The sequence below is a fragment of the Pseudopipra pipra genome, chromosome 10, assembly GCF_036250125.1.
Source record: "Pseudopipra pipra isolate bDixPip1 chromosome 10, bDixPip1.hap1, whole genome shotgun sequence".
NCBI classification, from domain to species: domain Eukaryota; kingdom Metazoa; phylum Chordata; class Aves; order Passeriformes; family Pipridae; genus Pseudopipra; species Pseudopipra pipra.
The window spans coordinates 17,342,011-17,356,186 of NC_087558.1; the positions used below are offsets into that span (position 1 = coordinate 17,342,011).

The following is a 14,176-nucleotide window of genomic DNA, read 5'->3' on the forward strand; positions in this document are numbered from 1 at the left end:
TAAAGACAGTCAACCACAGAAACAGATGTTTAATTAAAAAAGCCCATTAATGGCCAATGGAAAAGCCTGAGATTAATCAGTGTGCAGAGCAGCACTTAGCACCTCCTTGGCAGTAAGTGTGTGAGCATTGCCAGAATCCTTCCAGGTCCATCTGCCAGGGTGTTGGAAGCAGAATCACTGCAGAGTTGTGACAGATGTACTGCTGGAACAGGCTTTGTAGCGCTTGAAAACAATAGTCACAAAATAAAACCAGAGATTTCTGACCTCAAGGAGAGAGAGGCCTTGCATCATTTTCATTTCAATGCCTGAGCAAGAGTCAGTCTTCTAAATGTGCTGCAAGATTTCTTTCTGTGTCTTTTGCTTCTTTAACTGGATTGTTTATGTATCAAAAAGACAATCTGCAAACTGACCTCCCTTTTCAGAAAATGTAACAGTGTATATTGTTGCCTGAATATTTTGTTGGTGTACCCATCTATAGCAGTACAGTTTGAATTAATTGTAATTCTGTTCCACAGAAATATCCCTCATGGTACTCCATATTTTGACATTTAAGGATTGTTTTGAGAAATATTTATTCAAAAGTTGAAATACCTCGTTAGAAACCAGTTCATTGCTGTGTTCCCTCAAAATGTCACAGTTCCTCTTGGGAAATGCATTTCAGATGCTTCACTTCTTTATTTGCCATTAGCATGTCCACCTGTGTTCCTGATGAAGTGCAAGAAAACATTTCAGGGAAAAATTTCCTACTATCCACTACTTGGTAGACTCTGAAAAGTGCATGTTCCAGGTATCCTAGCCTGACAGTGGCAGCAGAAATGCTGCAATTTAATTATAGTGCAAATTAAAAGACTTTTACAAGTACTTCCTAATGCTAGAGCATTCAGGGTAGCCCTGAATAACTGCTTTCTGCCACTGAAAACAGTGAGCTGAGAAGATGGAAATAGAAATTTGTTACTGGATATCATATATTATCTTTATATCCCAGTGTCACATCATTATAGTAGGAATGATAAATTCTTGAGGTAATTGTAAGGCTCCACAAAAGATCATGGATGGCTTCTTTGGAGGGAGATACTAAGGAAATAATACCAAAACTATATATTACCCAAGTCCCTTAGAGCTGGAACTCACTGGCATCAACAGAGGAAGTTTTTACTACTGTCAGTAATTTCTAGGTCTGACCTGTTTGGCTGAAACTTCGTATTTGACTGGCAAAAAAAAAAAAAGGAAGTAAAAAAAAATAAAAAGAGAAGTCATAACTATGGTGGTTTGAAATTTCTGTGAACTGGAGAAGATACTTCGCTATGATTATATACTATAGTATATGTCATCAAAAGACCCAACATAGCTTTAAATATACCTTAAATATTTAGTTTGGATCAAGCTTAGGTTTATTAGTATGTCTTCAACAAAAAATCATAGTTGAAGAATCCAAAAAGCTTGTTTGTCTGTGACAAGTTCTTTTGATAACAGAGATGAAAAGCACACGTTATTCGTGCAGTTTGGCATAACAAGTGGTAAGGTTTTGTTGTTGGGTGCAAGTGTGAAGTTTGAGGTAGAGATAAGTAATAGTGGAGCTCTGTCTCACCATTTCCCCTGTTTTAATCTGAACTGAGGCATTGCCTGTTGTGATTTTCAGACTTTACATCAGTTCAAATTTGACTTTCTCCAAGAAGTCTGTCATCATGAGCACTTTATCCCTCTGTGCCTGCCCATAAGGTCTTCAAACATTCCTGGTAAGGCGCCTCCCGGGAGAGTTTCTATATGACGGCAAATTATTGGGAGGTTCAAAGAGCAGATAATAATTAACTCTCTCAAGTGCTCTCATCAGGCTCTGAAACCTCAGACAGTTTTTTGGGTGTGGTACTTAAGCAGTGTGATTAAAAATAACTTAATTTCAGTATGCCTGTAAATAAATGCAACCTCTGACAGGCCGATGAGGGGGTTGGGAGGTGGCTCTTGCTGGAAGTTTTGAGGTGCATGTATTGGACTCTTTGTGATGACTGATTTACTAAATCAGTAAGGCTACTGCATTAGCCATGGGAGGTGGTGAACGAGGGAAGGGTTTCAAAAGGTACAACAGAAAGGGAAGAAGCTCAAACAATGGGCTTGTCTTCGTTTTACTTCAGTTTGCAGCATCAAAAAAATGCGTTTGGTTCTGACATACAGCTTTTTTTTAACAGTAGAAGCTGTTTAATTCAAATTTGAGTCAAATTTTTAAAACAAAGGCAGAGCAAATATGTTTTTTGCAATTAATAATTAAAAATGCATTATTTTTGCGTATTTTTTATGTTTATGAAAAATGAAGACACTGTGACACCACCAGAATCAGCACAGGAATATCGAACATCAGGTATGAACAAAATGACTGCATAAGTGAACAGAATCGTACATCAAGAGCTTTAAGGTTTACATTGACTGCTACCACAGCATTTAGACAAAAATTATTTACCATTTTCAAAAGTGGAATTGCTCTCAATCTCTGTGGTTTTTAAGAACCCTTCCAGCTAGGATATGGGACCAACAATTTGTGCCTCAAAGAAATTAGTAGCCTTATGAGCTAAACATTTGAGATTCTCATGTGGGAATTTATATATAAATAGTAGAGACTGCATGACTTTGATAAATAATAATATTAGATTAATTCATTCTGGGAAGTGAGGGAGCAGAATGAGGCAGTCAAATCAAGAAATCGAGGTTTAACAGTAGATTGAAAATTTGAAAAATGGCAGGGAGGGTGTATGTAACTTATATATTAATTTAAGCCTTCTTGTCCGTTCTGTTCCAAGATATTCCAGAGTACACACTGACTAATGAATTTTGCCGTAAGCATTTTCTAATTGGAGTCCTGCTGCGGGAGGTTGGTTTTGCCTTGCAAGAAGACCAGGATATCAGGCACTTAGCTTTGGCTGTGCTTAAAAACTTAATGGCAAAGCATTCATTTGATGATCGATATGCAGAGCCGGTAAAGAAACTGTTTATTCTTTTCATTTGCTTGTTCACACAATAGCTAAACATATTTAGCCACTGGTATATGGTTAGTAGTTTCTTGAGGATTATGTTGTATATTTAATTTTCAGGCAAAACAGGCACAAATAGCAAACCTGTACATGCCACTCTATGGAATGCTTTTGGACAATATGCCAAGGATTTACATGAAAGATATGTTCCTCTTCAATATCAATACTTCCAATCAGGTAATTCATGTGATTTTTTTTTTTTTTTTTTTTTTTTTTTGGAGCACTGAAATGATCAAACTGAGCCAGTCTAACCCAGTCAGTCTGGTGAGAAGAGGTCCAAGTTTATGCTGGTCACAAATTAGCTAACAGAATGCAGTTCTGAAAATGCTGATATATTTGCATCTGCAAAGTTTCATTTGGAAAGTCTCGATTTGCAGAGCACCTGCAGGGCTCTGGGAGTCTGTACTGGCAGGGCTGGGAACACCCCCAGGACACTGGCTGTCACAGGGCTGGAAACTCGAGCCTAGAAGTTTGGAGCCCCAGCCAGTCCCAGTACATTTACGCTGCTGCTGCAGGCTGGGGGCTGAGGATGTGTCCTCAGGCAGGTCCCTTGGCAGGAAACTGGGAGACCTTGATGTAAAGAAAAGCTCCCATTGCCCACAGATTCTTTGCAGGGTTACGTGGTGGACCCAAGGGCAGTACAAAGAGCGACCATGAGCTATACCGTGAGCGGGAGACAGAGGGAATGCATATAAGTAACTGAAGGAGGGAAGGGGTACAGAAACAGCTTTACTGCCACAGAAAATGTCCATATAAACTGCACATCTGGAGGAGTATGTTTGTTTGTTTCTTCAAAGTTTAGATGTGTTATAATCGTAGCCCTGCTTTAAAAACTAAAAGCCAGTTTCTGCAGGGGTGTTGTGTCTTTCAGTGCTTCCAGCAAATAAGCCCATTTCATCTGAGTATTGCTAATGGCAATTAATTTTCCTTTCCCCGTGCTGTGTTAGTGTTTCAGAAGCAAACACAGCTAGGCTTGCCCTGTCCTTTACAAATTCCACTATGAGAGGGTTTCATATTGCAAGTAACTATTTGGCATATTATGGCAAGCCTTGATCCTTTGAGGCTGTCATGTCTAAACAACTGAAAGTAGGTTCTCAAACTCAGCGTCTGAGCCTACTGGGTGTGCTGTCATTATCAAAGTTATGAGTGATATCACCTACTGGACTTTCCTCTGTTTCTTTCAAATACAGGGATCTAGGGATGACTTGAGCACAGCTGGAGGATTTCAGAGCCAGACAGCAATGAAACATGCAAACTCTGTGGACACGTCCTTTTCCAAAGATGTTCTGAACTCTATAGCAGGTACAAATAACAGACTGAACACACACATAGTCAGATTTCTGTGTACCTCAATCCATCGTGCTTTCTGCTTAGTATTCATGGAGGATGTCATTAACCCATTCTGTACAATATTTGGGGAAACATGGTATGCAATGTTTCTCTTCTCTATGGGTGTTTCTGGATTGATTTTTATTTCTTTAGTGAAACTGTTCTTCTTACACTGCTTCACTTTCTCTCCTGCTTTGGAATGATGCCAGTATTCAGGCTCTCAGAATTCCCTTTGCCCGAGTTTATTCTTGTAGTCTCTGCCTGATTTAAGAATAGTTCCAAGGTTTCTCCTGGAAAATCCTGTCTCTTGGAGGCAAATTTTCTTAGTTTTTCCAGGCTTAACAGAATAGTAGAAACACAACTTACTTTGTTCACTTCCTCCAAACCCCATTTCAAAATTCAAGGAAGTGAATTCAGGCATCTTTCCACTGATTTTTGTGGCTTTAGGTTAGGCCTGGCAGAATGCAGCAGGCCCTTTTAATGCCATGAAAAATGGAAACTGAATCATTGTACTTCAATTTGTTGCATGTTTTCAGTACTAAACATACCCATCAACAGCTTTGCTGTTGGAAGATCAAAGCACTTGTCTCAATCCAGCATGTGACACCTTTTAAGTTTTCCATTTTTTGTTAGTTTTTGTATCCATAAATGTTTTAGTTTAGCATGTTTGCTATGACTTTCATTTACAGCCTTTTCATCAATAGCTATCTCTGCAGCAAACCATGCTGACTCCAGAGCTTCCTTAGCAAGTCTTGAATCTAACCCAAGTACCAATGAAAAAAACAGTGAGAGAACTGACACGTGTGAAAAGGTACATGTGCAAATGTTGAAAACGCTTACCAGAGGTGGAAGTCTATCACTATACTAAACAAGGCCCCTTGCTGTCACTTCAACAGATCATGAGACCTTTGTCTTTGATTGGATCAACTCTTCGTTTTGACAAGTTGGATCAAGCTGAAACCAGAAGTCTTCTTATGTGTTTCCTTCACATTATGAAAACCATTTCGGAAGGTAAGAAAATGTGCACTCACCACTTAATTTGTATTGTTGTAAAATACTGTGAATGCTGAATTCAAACACAGATTAAATTAAAATAATTATCAGTGTGTTTTACAGGCTTTGGGGCAAGTTTATTTTGCTATAACAGATACATAATATATTTTAATATTTTAATATCTCCCTTTAGATGCACTGATTTCCTACTGGTTGCGAGCACCATTCTCAGAAATAACGGACTTTTTCAGCATTTTAGAGTAAGTTTACTTTGTGGTTGTTTGATTTTAATGTTGAATATTCTAAAGTGATGGCTGCAAACAATTTCTCTTTGGGCTTGTCCACCTAGTGGAATAGGCTGAGATATTTTTCGTAAGTATGAAGCCGTTAATAGACATAAAATGTGTTGTTTTATCTTTCAGGGTTTGTCTGCAAAATTTCAGATATCTAGGAAAACGCAACATTGTAAGGTAATTCTCTAGTTACAGACTGTATGCTATAGTATTTAAATATTACAGCATTATATTAGACTTAAATGAGGTTAACAGTGTATCTATGAATTATCTTCTGAAATCATCAGTTTGTCATACTGAAGCCAATGTATGCTTCATTTTTTCTTTTATGGAAACAATGTTATCATGGTGTTCTGGATGTCTGAGTGCATACCTGCTACAAAAGATGAATTACATGCAATGATATACAACCATTCTTGCATTTATAACTCAAAGTGCTGGGCCTTTCTCAACAGTATTTCTGTTCATATGCCAAACAAGGGAACTTTGAACACTGGATTTCTATGCAAGTCATGGAAAGAATAGTTTTAATGGGCATAAATAAGTGTTTCACAGCAATAAAAAGAAAAATAATGTTCTGCCTCTCCGTACTCTCTGACAAAAAAGGGGGGTTGTGTTCAGCCGTGAAATGTGAAATGCATACTTTATCTCAATTGATGTTTCATTTTTAATTTTATGTTACCACTGTGAACTGGTCTATATGTCATACAGTGTAAAAGTTAAAGGTCGCCAAATGAACCAGTTCATGCTCCACGGCAGCTTTGGTCAGGCCTGCATTTATTCTTCAGGGACATGGCAAAAATCCATGTCACATTCTGTAACAGATTAACACTTGTTTTCTCTTAATAGGAAAATTGCTGCTGCTTTTAAGTTTGTTCAGGCCACCCAGAATAATGGAACCCTGAAAGGTTCGAACTCCTCTGGCCAGGCATCGGGGCTGCTCTCCCAGTGGTAATGTCACATTGTATTACTAACTTGTGTAAAAACAAAACCTTTGTTGTCACCCTCCAGCCCTCATACCCTGCCACAGCATTGACCAAAAAGAGGCTGACAAAACATGTAACATATTTCTGAGCCTCCAAAGCTGTGAACTATATGAGTCCCTTTAACTTCAACTTGACTTACAAGCTGCTGTTTAAAGTGTTATGTTCAGAAGAATTCTTAGTTACTGTCAATATTGTTCAGTATTGCAGAAACAGTAGCTGTTGTTTTCAGCTCAGATCCTTTAAAAATTATGATAATCATTAGTATGTTAGTTCTAAGCTTCTCATTATAAATTAATGATATGTTTGTCAGCATCAAAGAGGATTAAAAGAACACATGCATATGTACACATATTTTTACTGTCATTGTCAGTTTGTCACAATTTTTTCACCTAAGAGTAGCTGTATCATTTCTTTCTCGAGCAGGATATATTTTTCTTATATTCTGAGCTAACAGAACTCATCTCAGTTTCTCTTCAGCCTAAGACAGTTTTCTAAACATCAACCAGCTATTTAAGCTGGTGCTCTATTTCAGTGCTCAATGCATGTTTTGTTCCCTGTGATCTCAAGAAATCACAGCACATGTTTGTTTTGTCCACCTCACTGACTTTCTTCATCTTTTTTTCTCTGAAAAGTTCTGCATCAGTTTGTTTAACTCAGCCTGTGAGAAGTAGTGCAGTAACTGACACAGAAAAATTCAGAACAGGCATAATAATATATTCTTTGTTTCTGTTTTTGATGGTACCTTTCAATTTCAGGATGCATTCTACTTCAAGTCACGATGGCCACAAGCACCACAGATCTCAAACATTACCAATAATCCGTGGCAAAAATGCACTTTCTAACCCCAAACTCTTGCAGATGATAGACAGTAGCACTGCAAGTAAGTACAGAAATTATTTACTTCCCTCTGAACTTCTGTGGGGTTTAGGTCAGGCTCTATATAGACCTTTTTATGGCAGAAGGTTCTTAAAATTATGAGAACAAAGTTGTCTATTCCACTTTTCAATTAGGTTTCTCACCTCCTTTGAGGATGAACAGAAACAATGCAAGGATATACTCACATCTCTGGTGCAGCCAGTGAAAGTTGGCTCAAATTCCCACTCCTTTCATCTCCTATAAGCAGTTTTCTTCAAAATACCCCTTTGATTAAGTGTGCAGTTAGAACCCCATCTCTACTGTATAATACTTAATGACCAGACTGAGAATTAAATAATCTTTAGCAACATTTAGAAGATTGCTTGTCATCTTGCTTTTTATATGTTGCAGGTACCTCCAGCGAAACAGACATTGTACAGTACGTAGACACAGAGGCAAACATTGCCACAGAAGTGTCCCTCACAATCCTCGACCTGTTGTGTCTTTACACTCTGAATCACCAGGTATATTTTGCTGGTTTTGTTTTCTGTTTGAACGGGTGCCATGTGGGATATGTGGTGGAATGAAGCAGGCACACAGAAAACTTGGAATGCCTGGGGCAGCGGGATAGGGAAATAAGATATGCCAGTCCTCAGTGAAGGTCTTTTAGAAAAGAATTGACTCATAGTATCCAAACTGAATAGAAGGATGTGGAAGAACAACACGTATCCAGGGCTATGTAAAACCCTGCTCTGCTTGAAATTGTCATGCATCTGCTAATACAACACCTTTTCTGACTCATGGTTATCCCACTAGATTTCAGAGATTTTTGACAACAGATTTCCAAGCTGGTTATTATCTGTATCTCTTCAAGTCAGCAGATAGATCCTCTGCTTCCTTAAAAACTGCTCAGATTGCTTCAGCAAGCCCAGATGACTTGTTGGAGGTCTCACAGCCACAATACAGCAAACAGGTCCTTTTACATTTTTGTGTTTCCTGTCTGCTACCCAGCCCTTAAATACAGTGTGTACAAACCACAGGCATAGAAAGTGCTGTCCTTGAAGAACTACAAGGAAAGAGCCTGTAGCAAGCTGGAAAAGCCTGATCTGCAGAGATTTTTACATTGAGAAAAGCATCTCCATGAGACCACTCCGATGTAAAGTCCAGCTGCTTCTGTTCATTCACTTTAATAACCAGAATGTCCTATCTGTGAACTTTTCAGAGGCAGCTCCAGCAATCTGATTGCCAGAATGTGTTGATGAAGAAAGTCTTTGACACACACATGCTCTTTTTGCAAATCAACCAGTCAGCAGCAGCTCTCAAGCATGTCTTTGCTGCCCTACGGCTGTTTGTGGGCAAGGTAACTATGGTTTTATCCTGTTAAATGTGCCTATTAATATGTTACAAGTACAGCTTGGGGGCAACTGGGTACTTTGAAAGAGTTCTGAACTTCACTGTATTAATACTTATTTCTGACAAAGATGATCTTATTTATTGCTGATTTATGGTAAGAAGTTCACAATATCTGAAAAAATATGTAAATGATCATGGGCAATTTGGCACTGGGTGCCAACTGCAAAGGCTGCACAATTTCCAAGTCATAGACTTAGATGAGATTCTCTTAAAACTAAGCAGAAGGTAGCACACAGATAACAATTGCTATGGGAAAGTGAGAATAAGCAAGGCTGGCCTCATCTCCTAAATGTTCCTATGAAACACAAGAGTGTAGATCAGTGACCTCACTCTGGTTGTTATCTCAGGGGAAAGGAGGAGGAAATCATGCTTCTTCTAGTAATGCAGCTTGAGGACATGGGGGAAACATGAAGTAAACCATCCACAGACAGCTTTAAATTATGTACCAGACAGGAACGGAAGAGCTCTCTGCATTGGGAGAATAAATATATATCCAGAATTGCCCTTTAAATTTATCCCATAGCTTAGGGGATTGAATTCTCTCTTCATAGTTCTGTGGGAACAGGGATCACGTGTGGTTCCTGCAGCAGAACCTCTTGGGCAGTACTTTAGATCTGTGGCCAATATGTATGTCCTTCACCTCTCCTCACTGTCTTCTGTTGCACTCACCCTGTTGATAATAGTAGGTATGGCTTGGAGAGCCATCCTTCACTCTCTGTTGCCTCCTGCTGTTCAAACACTTGACCTCTGGAAGTTCACTGACTTTGCTACTCAAAGAGTATTTTCCTTCTCCTGAACAACTTTTACAGTAGCACAGAACTCCCCCCTCCTGCTTTTCCTTGTGGAGAGGCTGCTCTGCTGCTGTGCTTGCTGTGTGCCAGCTGCTGTCTGGGTTTCCTGGAGGCCAGTTTGATGGCATATGGTGTTTGTATGAAAATCTGTGTGCACCTCTTACTTAATCTTAATTTGCACGTGGGATTATGTTTAGTTTAAACCCTGGTGTGAATGACTATGGGAGAGCTGTTTTTACTGTAAGCTTAACAGAAAAAATTGTTAACTCAGAATAACTGCACCAAGGCCTGAGAGTAGTGCTGAACATATTCACACATTTCTTTTCAACAGTTCCCATCAGCATTCTTCCAAGGACAAGCAGATCTCTGTGGTTCCCTCTGCTATGAAATCCTGAAGTGTTGTAACCATAGGTCACGTTTGACTCAGACAGAAGCGTCTGCTCTTCTTTATTTTTTCATGAGAAAGAACTTTGAATTTAACAAGCAGAAATCAATAGTCAGATCCCATCTACAGGTAAGCAAAGTGTGAGATCATCAGTATTTAACTGATGTGCACTAGTTTTTATCATTATTATTTTTATGCATTGAAGCAAGGCTATTCTCAGTGGCAGCTTGATTTTCCTGCCAAGTGTGAAGTTGGACTGGATTCTCTCATGTTTTTTGGGCTGCTCAGCATTGTCCAGGGAGAGCCAACAGCTGTAAATGTGGCCATGTCACCAGATAAATGGCTATTCCTGATTCACATGCATTGCTTACAGCAGTGAGAGCAGAGCTGAAAAAGAAACTAAACAGAATCCTGATAGCACAGGAACAGAAATGTGAAGTCCATTAATAACACGATTACTCTGCAAAATGTGAGCAGTTACACACATTGGAAAGATTATTCACAGTCCTTGCCGTCGTATATGCTATCTTTTAAGACAGGTATCACAGTGCACTAGCCTGGTATATCAAGTAATACTAAAATAGGGGTTAAAAAGTATTCTGAAACTCTGATTTTCTTGGCTAATTGCATCCTGTGTTTGCTCCCCCTGTGCAGCTCATCAAAGCAGTGAGCCAGCTGATAGCGGATGCGGGGATTGGCGGATCTCGTTTTCAACATTCACTTGCAATTATAAATAATTTTGCTAATGGAGACAAGCAGATGAAAGTAAGAAACATTTTTTTTTCAATCACTGCCTCTTGCAAAAGGTCAACAATTTCACAGGAGCAAGTGTTTCAATGAATAAAATTGCTGGCTCTTTTTAGCCAGTGATTTATGCATTCATAGTGTGCCTCTCTCAGGCAGTCTGAAATTCATGAAAGTGCTTCTGACTCAGAAGCTTAATAACTGAAAAATAGTTTTCTTCAAACAAAAAGGATTTTTATTTGAAAATTGTATTATTTGTTATTTATTGCTTATTTTGTTCATTTGCCTGATGTCAGAGATGTCCTGCATTGTGACTAATGAAACGCAATTGCAGTCGACAAACAATTTTTAGTCTACAAACAGCCCCTTTCCTTTCTTCAGTAAGCACGTAGCAAAAACAGGCACAACCTGAAAAAGGCACTTACCATTTATATGAGTTACCACTGCTATTATAATCACTGTCTATACTAAAATTGTTGAAAAAAGATTCTGGTTTATAATTTTTGCAATTCCTGTCCAAACATTTGTCAACATGCATTTTGAATTTTGTATTTTGGAGGTGTTGTTCCTTCTCTGAAGATGCCTTTAGCGTAGCTCCACTGAGTTAATAATAAAGTTAGTATAAACAAACGAGTAGATAATTAGCATAAGTAATTTGATGTCTTACGTAATAAGATGCAGTTAACAATTGTATTTGTTTTCAAAGTCCAGCTTTGATTTCACAGGACTGCAGTCAGTCACACTGCTTCTGTGACATGCTCCTCTCTGTGTGACATAGAGGAGGGGAGCATTTAGTTTCATTTACTTTTTCTGGATGTTTTTACTTTTAAACAAAGTAAAGGAGGGAAACAAGTCTGAAAACATCAAGAATTTGTGTACAATGTGTATGTACTGTGGAACTGTGACTCTGCTTCCAAGCCTACTGAATTAGGGAAAGGTACAAAGGTCTTCCATAAGCAGAACTCTAGCTCATTCAGGGGTGCTGCATGGGACTCTTTGGATGGTTTTAGTGATGTGTTGCTTATCTTTCCCAAAGAACGTTAATTTCCCAGCAGAGGTGAAGGATCTGACCAAACGCATCAGGACAGTTTTGATGGCCACAGCTCAGATGAAGGAGCATGAGAAGGACCCTGAGATGCTTGTGGATCTGCAGTACAGCCTAGCAAATTCATATGCCAGCACACCTGAATTACGTAGGACGTGGCTTGAAAGCATGGCCAAGATTCACGCGAGAAATGGAGATTTATCAGAGGTAAAGTACATACATGAACAGGAAATCCATTTGTCTTTAGGCTGAGATGTTCTGATGAAAAGGGCTTTGAAAGACAGACAACAGCAGTCATTTAAGAGAATCATACAGTATCTCTCACGTACTTGAAATTAGAGGAATACAGGTTTGAAAAACACCCAGAGATGTGATTTGCTCATCCCAGTTTACCTGATCATGACTACCTGAGATGTGCTTGAGCAAGACTTGGAACTCTCTGACAGGGAAGCTGTGGGCAGTGTCACTTTGGCATTTCTGCTGTTAAACCCTAATGGGCACGGCAGCTGTAGTGTAGCAGGGGTTATGAGCAATGAATAATTTACATAAATGATTTTCTTCTCCCCCACTATGGCATAGAAAAGAAGCTGTGTTTATAATGTGTTTTCCTGTTCATCAAAAACTAAACAGGTGATGCAAAACTTCACTGCATAACCCAGGAATATCGTATTTATTAAGTAATCTTAATGGTTTTCTTGAGCAAATCTATGTATTTACATAAGACACCTAGTGAAATTAACGCTCCAGAAGGATTTAATCTTTTAATCCTTTATTTTCTTAGTTAGATTGGTTTTGTCTTCCCTTTTCTGCATCAAGACCTGGCAGTGGTGAAAGTATGTGCTCCTTATCACATGTAATCTGTAAGTCATACAGTGCACTTTAACATATTGGTCTCTCCTTACAGGCTGCTATGTGCTATATTCATATTGCTGCTCTCATTGCAGAGTACCTGAAGAGAAAAGGTAAGATCAACGTATTCAAAGCCAACTATGTATCTATAAACATTATTCTTGAAAATAAGTTTTGGCTGTCCTGCTTTCCTTCCTTATATGTAAAGTATTCTTAAAGTAGCTTGAATTCTTCCCAAATATTTTATTTTTAAAATATATCATAAATGCTAGTCTTAACACTGGAACAGTGAAAGTGTGTGTTTTGTGTAAAGAGGGTTAATTAAATGTTTAGCAAGCTAGTGCTAAAAGAGAATGCTTCACTTGTTAGTCTGTTTTTATTACATATGCATGTATTAACACATACCAGTAGCACTATACTAATACCATCTTACACTATCATAGGTTACTGGAAAATGGAAAAGATTTGTACCTCACGTATGCTCCTGGAAGATGGTCAAGTCTCTGATAGTAATGTGTTACTAACAACTCACAATGGAGGAAGTGAGTGCTCTAACCGTGCCTGTTTATGGGTCAAATAACATAACTAGGAAGTCAAACTGTTGTTCTGCAACTGATCTGGAAAAATACCAACCAAAGCAAAACTATTTCTAGTGCATGTTGAAGGCTGTAATAGAAAGCAAGTAATGTTGGAAACGTGTTCCTTTCCTTGTGCTCTTTGGCTGGTTTGATGGATGGCTCAGAATGTCTCTGGTTATGGGCTTTTTCAGCATGAGAGCAGTTTGCTCTTCATTGGCAAGAGAAATCCCTCTCGGGTCAGTTGGTGTTTAGCATGCAAATCCATGTCCAATTCCTTGGCTATCCAAAGCTGGGAGGGCAGGGGGATGGAATTAATATCTGGTTATCCATATGTAACTTAAGGTTTTTTTTAAATCTGTGATGCTTATTAGAGAAATAAAGTGCAGGCTTATATTTTTTAATGCTTCTATGCCAATGGCTCTATGGTTTATGAAATGTGTATTTCACAGTAATTCTCTGCATGGGATACAAGGAATTTCCTCAATGAGCAATTTCTAGGGTCAGGGGCAAATATCTGGGGAAGAGAAAACTGTTAGTTTTGGAAAGACCATAGTTTTTCACTTGGACTTGTCTGTGGGCAAGATGAAAAAATACATCCTTTTAGAGGGGAGCTTTCTGTGAAGAGCAGTATTTCTGAGGTAGTTCAGTAGTGGTAAAATACTTTGCCTGAATAACAGATTACAGCAGATGGAGTGAAGAACTTGGGTCATATTAAACCATTTCCAAAACTTGAAAGAGGAGATGTAGCCTCCTGTCTCAGTGTGTGTGGGTTAGCTTTTTTAATTGAGCCATAGTAGCATTTTCCTACTTTTTAATTGAACATGAACTGTGCCAGGAGTTCATCATCTCCACTGGCACATTTACCTTCTCTGTTCGAGAGCAGTAGTGAAATCCT

General features: G+C 38.7%; 1 protein-coding gene across 15 annotated transcripts in view; it reads left to right on the top strand.

The window, feature by feature from the left end:
* Positions 1–14,176, top strand: part of DOCK10 (dedicator of cytokinesis 10) — a 147,716-nt gene that overhangs the window by 116,538 nt on the left and 17,002 nt on the right. For 11 of the 15 annotated variants that reach the window (XM_064666514.1, XM_064666520.1, XM_064666515.1 and 8 more), the window contains exons 30-47: positions 1,640–1,736; positions 2,309–2,353; positions 2,790–2,965; positions 3,081–3,197; positions 4,211–4,322; positions 5,039–5,160; positions 5,246–5,360; positions 5,536–5,602; positions 5,765–5,812; positions 6,485–6,586; positions 7,377–7,501; positions 7,888–8,000; positions 8,699–8,836; positions 10,012–10,194; positions 10,720–10,830; positions 11,846–12,061; positions 12,759–12,816; positions 13,147–13,245. In XM_064666514.1, coding sequence (XP_064522584.1) covers positions 1,640–1,736; positions 2,309–2,353; positions 2,790–2,965; positions 3,081–3,197; positions 4,211–4,322; positions 5,039–5,160; positions 5,246–5,360; positions 5,536–5,602; positions 5,765–5,812; positions 6,485–6,586; positions 7,377–7,501; positions 7,888–8,000; positions 8,699–8,836; positions 10,012–10,194; positions 10,720–10,830; positions 11,846–12,061; positions 12,759–12,816; positions 13,147–13,245 — 2,044 coding nt within the window. The remainder of the gene's footprint in view (positions 1–1,639; positions 1,737–2,308; positions 2,354–2,789; positions 2,966–3,080; positions 3,198–4,210; positions 4,323–5,038; positions 5,161–5,245; positions 5,361–5,535; positions 5,603–5,764; positions 5,813–6,484; positions 6,587–7,376; positions 7,502–7,887; positions 8,001–8,698; positions 8,837–10,011; positions 10,195–10,719; positions 10,831–11,845; positions 12,062–12,758; positions 12,817–13,146; positions 13,246–14,176) is intronic. The other 4 variants (XM_064666522.1, XM_064666518.1, XM_064666511.1 and 1 more) reach the window with 3 other exon arrangements.